This window comes from Otolemur garnettii, unplaced genomic scaffold, assembly GCF_000181295.1.
Source record: "Otolemur garnettii isolate 467f Iridium unplaced genomic scaffold, OtoGar3 scaffold00166, whole genome shotgun sequence".
In the NCBI taxonomy this organism is placed as follows: domain Eukaryota; kingdom Metazoa; phylum Chordata; class Mammalia; order Primates; family Galagidae; genus Otolemur; species Otolemur garnettii.
The window spans coordinates 2,306,140-2,313,173 of record NW_003852561.1 but is presented as its reverse complement, the minus strand read 5'-3'; the positions used below and the strand labels follow the sequence as shown (position 1 = coordinate 2,313,173).

General features: G+C 48.6%; 1 protein-coding gene across 1 annotated transcript in view; it reads left to right on the top strand.

The window, feature by feature from the left end:
* Positions 1-3,484, top strand: part of MCF2L2 (MCF.2 cell line derived transforming sequence-like 2) — a 192,205-nt gene extending 188,721 nt beyond the window's left edge. The window contains exons 25-27 of the mRNA XM_012811572.2: positions 2,532-2,620; positions 3,167-3,273; positions 3,349-3,484. Of these exons, the coding sequence (XP_012667026.2) occupies positions 2,532-2,620; positions 3,167-3,273; positions 3,349-3,484 (332 nt within the window). The remainder of the gene's footprint in view (positions 1-2,531; positions 2,621-3,166; positions 3,274-3,348) is intronic.
* The last annotated feature ends 3,550 nt before the right edge of the window (positions 3,485-7,034 follow it).

Here is a 7,034-nt window from a genome sequence, read left to right as displayed (position 1 = left end):
AAAGAAAGAAAAAAGAATAAGAGCTGCCGTTGAACTAGCAGGCTCTACCCTGGTCCATTTGTGCCCTCTAGTGGCCACCAAAGGAAAAGCCATGACTTTGTCTTTAAAGTCATTTTTCATAATTTGCAAAAAATATGTATTCTGACAAGAACAATTTAAACTCACTATTGAGTTCAGTTGTTAATAAATTTCATTAAATTTTCTTAAGCAAAATAAAAACTTAGAATTCTAGACATTAAATGCTAAAACTAGATTCCTTGAACTTTGTAGGATTTATGTGATGTATGCTGCAAAGATTGTCCACTAAAGGAAAAGAGAATACTCCCCAGTCCTTATCAACATGAATCTTCATGGACACCTCTCCCATTCTTTTTGTCCTTTTCCACCAACACTTTTATGTTTACTCTGGTACGTAGAGTGGGAATGCCCCAGAAACTAAGGGCATACCAGGCCAACATACTGCCAGACCTTGGCTGGGACTAGAGTCATTCCATTCACTTACCAAGAATGCACATACAACTTTGTAATCCATTTGAATATGGATTCATCGAGATTCTGTGAAGGGTTGGTTTGTTTTCACTGTGTTTCTTTTTAAAGCTATTTATTATCCTTCCTTGAAAATGAGACACCTGCAAATAAATCTCCCCTAAATTTAAGTAATAATAGAACACCTGGAGTGCCCAGAGCTGTTGTGAGACCCTCTCTGTAGTATTATTGTAATTACTATCAACAACAATCATGATAGGTGTTACTTATTGAATTCTTAATATACCAGGCATTTTACTTTATCAACATTTTTGCTAATCCTCATACAAACACCAGCAAAATAGATATTATTAGCCCCTTCTTAGAGATAAGGAAACTGATGGTCAGAAAGAGTAACTGACTTAGCCAAGATCACACAGCTGGCAAGTGGCAGTCAGAATTGCACTCACGTGTGACTGACTACAAAGCCACCAAGCAATAGCCCTCTCATTTGTTCACTTACATGCCTGTGACTGGCCAGTCCCTGAGTCTGAGATTCTGGTGTCCCCTCAGTGCTGCCAACTCCTTAGTATCTAAAACCCTTAGGACCAAGAGCCCATAATGCAGGAGGGGACTAAATATGAGGGGCCTTAAGACAGCAAAAGGCAGCCCAGGGAGCTGGGACTGGAAGGGCCTGGGTGAGGGAGGGAACATGGCCCAGGAGGAGTCAGGACACCCTGGTCCTGACCCTGACTTGATTCCTAGCCCCAATGGGGCCTTGAGCCAGGCCCCACCATGCCCACATCCTGGTCATTGACCACCCCTGACCGGATGCCCGTGAGCCACACTTTGCTCCCTGGAAAGCCAGGGCTCAAACTGCAGGACGTTCTCTATGGTTTGCAGTTCCGAGGACTCTGGGTTTCTACCAGGAGCCACGGGGCTTCCAGGCAAATAGGATATTGTCTCTGCTGCCAAGAGCCCAGGACCCATGGGGGAGACACATGAGAGCACGAGGGCAGCTGCAGTGTGTCTCAGAAGGGACTTGCCGCCAGAGGCCTTATTGTGACCTCCAGCCCCTGTGTTGCAGTGTACCTGTCTTCCAGCCATGCCAATGCCTAGAATGCCCTCCATGCTCAAGGCCTGCTGACCTCCCACTGGACTTTCACCCAAACACTGTCCTGCCCTCTGACTCCTAGGGCGTGGATTATTGACCTGACCCTCAGTCTGGGGCTGTGGCAAGTTGGGATACTGATGCAACGCTCAGCTCCCTAGCCTGACTTGTGGACAGTGTAGGGCAGAGACCCTGTCTTACTGGAGTGGGGTGAAAAGCAGAAATGCTGTGGAATCCAGATGCAGTGCTTACAGGCCAAGAGAACTTGTCCACATGACTTCAGCGGTCTTATCTCAGTTTTCCCTTCTGTAAATAGGGCTGAGACCCTTACAGGGTTGTTGTGAAGCTTAAGTTTTGACAAACGCCCAACGTCACACCAAACCCAAAGCAGTTGCTCAGTATTTGGCGATAGATGCTGCTCCCCAGTGTCCTGCACAATCCCAGGGACATAACAGGTGTGCCATGGACATGGCTGATGGTTAAGTCATCGGGTCATCCGAGAGAGGCGGGATGCACCTGCTCGCTCCTCTAATTTTCCTATATGGAGAAATGCACTGGGCCGAGGCTGCCAAAGAGATGGGAAACGCGCATCAACTATGGGAGAGAAAAGAGGGAAGAAAGGGGGGGAGGGTGGGAGGAGAGAGAGGAGGAGGGAGGTAAGAAGATTGGTAAACAATGACTGCTTTCTCGGAGAAATTGGGAGATAGGACTGTGAACACTACGTGAACACTTCTCAGTCAGTCACAGGATTTCAGGACGGGAAAGGCAGCCTAGAGATCGCAGACCCCCTCATCGCCCAGACGAGGCCCTGGGCAGCAGGCGTTGGAGACGGGGAGGTCGTGCTAGAGTCAGGCGAAGTCTTGTTAGAGTCAGACACCGCCTGCTACATCCTGCAGGGACAGAGGGACGTCCTCCCACCCCACAGCGGCCCGATCCTTCCCTTTCTCTCCCCAAGGCTCCTCCAGCAGTGACTTTATCTCCACGGAAACCTTTGAAGCGAGTGACGGGGCGGAAGACTTGGAAAAGGAGAACAGCGCTCTCAGCGTAACTTTCTCCTGCGTCTTTCATCTTCCCGGCCTTCCCTTTCCTCCGCTCCTCCCGCCTGCCCTCCTCTCGTCCAGTCCCTCTCTGCCTCCTTGTCATGATCCTCACCCACAAGGACCTGGCCTAAGCCAGCAAGCGGGGGTCCCGGGACCCTCAGGTGGCTCAAGCCTCCCCTGCCCGCACGTCCGCACAGCGCGGTGTCCCCAGCAGTGCGCTGGTTTCTGGTCTTAACCGGGGGTCCCGTGGGGACCCCGAGTGGCCCTAGTGGGGACCCCGAGTGGCCCTAGTGGGAGACTAGGGTGGGTCCCACTGTGCCCCACCCCCACCCCACCTTGCCAGGAGGGGTCACTCTGCCAGGCCTGAGCCCTCCCTCCACTGTTAACGGGTGTGTCCCCTGCGGGGACCCCGAGTGGCCTAGGTGGGAGACTGGGGTGGGCCCCACTTTGCCCCACCCTCATCCCACCCTGCCAACGGGGGTCACCCTGCCGGGCCTGGGTCCTCCCCCACTGCTAACTCTGAGGGTGCGCTCCATCCTTTCCCTTCCAGCTGGCCGGACTTTTCCAGTCGGACGACAGTGATGAAACCTGTCCCTCCACCAGGGTTTTGCAGGAGCCGGGAGAAAACGCCCAGAGGAAAGGCAGTGCGGAGGAAACGTGAGTGCTCGGGGGAGCGGAAAGCCCGCCACTCTGCTGGCCGCTGCGCCTCTGACTGTCTTCTTGGAATTTCAGGGCGTCCAGCGGCACCAAGGAGCAAGCCAGCGGGTCCCCGGGCGTGCTGGCTCTGGCGGGGGACACGGCGGGTCCCCGGGCAGAGGCTGTGCCAGCGAGGGCGGGATACCGGAGGACCTCCTCCCTGCAGAACTGACCCTCCTCCTCGGCTCGACGGGACGCGGGGTGCAGTCTGCGTCCCAGGGAGAGGCCGCGGCGGGCGCCGAGGGACGCCCTCCCCGACCGCGTTTGGCCCGCGGAGCCGCTTCTGCTGGCCGCGGGGCTCCTGAAGGCGCCCGCAGAGGAGCACAGAGCCCACGCCCGGAGGGCTCAGCTCGGGGCAGGATCTCAACCTCTGCCCTTTTTGCACCTGGGGCCGAGCGGTTCTTTGCGGCAGGGGCCTTCCTTGCTTTTGAAGGTGGGTTAGACGCCTCCCTGGCCTCTACCCACTAGGTGTAAGTAATGTGCCACCCCCTATTTCCCGCCTCCAAATTGTGACAATCAAAAATGCCTTCAGACATTCCCAGATTTCTCTGGGGCTAGCAGGGGAGTCAATTGAGAACCACTTAGCCTGACCCTTGGAGGCGTCTGAGCCCCTCAGCTCCTCCAGGGTCTCTGGCCCAGGAGCTGTGCCCCCCGTCCCAGGTCTCCGGGAGGATGACAAGATGGTGCCTGTGTTCGTGGTATGAGTGTTTCAATTCCGAGACGGTTGGTTCCAAGTTAATTTCTGAGATATTTACGTACAAATTTATTAGTTTTTAAATTAATTTTATTTTCACTTTTTTATTTTTAGTTTTATTAGTTAATTTTGATTTATTTTTAGCTTTCTAGTTACTTAACTCTATAGCTTTACTTACTGATTTATAATTATTTTATTTTCCAGTTTATTTAATTTTTCAACTATTCGTTTTCAGTTATTTATGTGTATTTTGTTTTAGGAATTTTATACTTTAAAATGAATTCATTACAAGTTATTTTTAATGGCCTATCATTACAATTATTATCTCAGTTACTTATTTTCATAGGTATTCCATTTTCAGTTATTGAAAGTTTTGAGCTATTTACTTTTACCTTTATTTATTTGACTATTAAAAATTTACTGGAAGTGTTTGAATTAGTGTAGAGTTATTTATTTTCAGAGTGAAATGTTTGTTACTTTAAGGGGTTTCCCTCTAGTTTTAGAGTTGCTATGTTCACAGGTATTTTTTATAGGTATTTTATATCCTAAATTGTTTAATGTTATATCCATTTTTTTTTTTTAGTTATTTGGTTTTTAATTCTTACTTTGAGAGTTAATTCATTTCTTAACATTATATTTTCTGGACTTTTTTTTCAGAGTTTTTGAGATGTTTAGTATTTTTATTATTTTCAGAGTCACTTGTTCTCAGTTATTTTCAATATATCTTTGCCATTGAAAATTTTTCTGTAATTTATTTTTATTTATTGCACTTTTAGATTTACTTTCAAAGTTATTTAGAGTTAGAATTAGTGTATCAATCAGGGTTCAATCAGGGAACACTGTATCTTATTTTAATAGAGAGAATTTAATATAAAGAATTATGACCCAACTATTACAGAACCAAAAAGGCAGAAAAAAAGGTGGTGTTGAGATATGATGGAGATTTCAACTGCAAGAAGCAGCTACTATGCCCAGAGACAAGGGAACAAAGAGATAGGAAGTATCAGAAGCTTGCAGGTGGCCACAAGGCTTGGGGTTAATCCGCGGAGGAGGAGGTGGCTCAGGGGATTGGCTGAGGGTCACTCTGAGGAGGGATCTAACCAGGCCGGCTGGTGTCTCTGAGGGGAGCATTGTGAGGCTACTTACAGGAGTGTTGTGAAAATGGCAACTGTGAACACCTTGCTGCCAGGGGAGCCAACCATCACTCTCAGGGTGAAGACTAGGAGAATGCTGGCCGGAGCCCAGGTACACGGGAAGGAGTGTGGCCTGGCCTGCCCTGCAAAGCAGAGAGTGGAGGAGTGGGCTGGAAGATGAGAAATCATGGTTCATAGCCAGCACATTTGACATTAGAATTAATTTTAGAGTTGTTTTGGAATTGCTAAGGGTGATTCTCACTTAAAATCATGGGATCTGGCTGAGTCTTCTCTGATTTGTTTCTGGAAAACAGTGGGCCAACAAACACCTGAGAGGAATTTCTCTCATAAGACTCAAGAAAATCATTTTAGAATTCAAGAAAAAAAAAATCATGTCTCACTTTGTTCATAAAAATGCTTTGAGTGAGTGGCCAAAAGAGGGCAGAGATGATTCTGGAGGGGCTCCTCCAGACAATTGTCTAGCACTGTTCTTTGAAATTTTTCAGAGCTTTAAACTCTTTGTGGGGCCACCTTCTCCCATTCCCTTTCCTAACAACAAAGTATCTTTCTTGATAGAGTGTGTTTCAAATTTGTAGACTATTTGCACAATAAAATAAAGTTCTTTTCAAATCTATAATCTGTAACCTTAGATTCTTCTTCCTGCATTGTCAAGCCATGTTATCCGACTTGACCATAAGAATGTGCATGTATGTGTGTATTTACTCCCTCAGCACCTATTTCCTGAGCACTCATCTGTCCTAAGGAAGGTGCTGGCACCAGGCAAGACCACGAAGGCTTGAAGATAATTGAGAAACTCTTAGTCCATTGGAGACAGACATAGAAACGTAATCACAACACTATGTGACAAATACACTTGGGGCACAGAACACTGTGAGTGACCCATCCTGATGTGGTCAAGGGTGGGGGGATGATGTCAGAGAGGGTCTTATGGAGCAAGTGTTTTCTCCAGGTGGAGATGGGCACCTGCCTGGGGGATAGCATGTGCTCAGGCACAGGGGAAGGAGCCATGCGTGGCAAAAGGATGAGCTGACAGGGCTGCTGGGCCACAGTGTTCAGAAAGACACTGACCGTAAAGGCTGGGCCTGGCGCTTGCCAGCTCCCACTCATGCATGTTCCCCATCCCCACCCGGCAGGGCTGGACACGGAAGCACAGAACCAGCAGAGATTCCAGGGACACTGCCTCATTTCGTTCTCTGCCTGCAGTGTTCTTCCCTCAAGATAATCCCATGACTCACTCCCTCACCTTCCCCAGGGCTTTGTTCCAATGTCACTGCTTTAGTAAGGACTGTAGTAGACGGAATACCATGGTTATAAGAACACTGCCTGGTTCTTGAGGGGGCAGGACAATCTCCTGGCTAGTAAGGAGCTGTTTTGTAGCCTGGAGACAAGCCCTCCAGCAACTGAGTGGTCTAAGGGGATAAGATTGGTGGCTCCTTAGTGAGCCGGTGTTGGGCCTTGAACATTTGTGGTGCAGAAGGGTGAGAGTAGAACCCAGGGAAAGAGCTTGTAGTAATCCTTAAGCACGTTGTTCAGGCTCCCCACACCTGTTGTATAGCGTTTCAATAAATATAGGCTGCAGAGGTAGCTCGGGGCATTCCTGCAGCCACATTGGAGGTTACTGGGTGGCTTGGCTCTCCTGCACCTCTGGGGAGTCTCACCTCTTGCAACCTTGTACATTCATCAGTCCACTTACCGGCTGTTCCCTGCAGCGCTGGCGACAATAAACACAAGGAAGATGAAGGAGGAGTGCTTCTCTCCATCCAGGTCTCAGGAACATTTGTGGAGATTCTGTTACGTAGGCATAATTTTTTTTTTTTTTTTTTTGAGACAGAGTCTCACTATGTCCCCCTTGTCAGGGTGCCATGGCATCACAG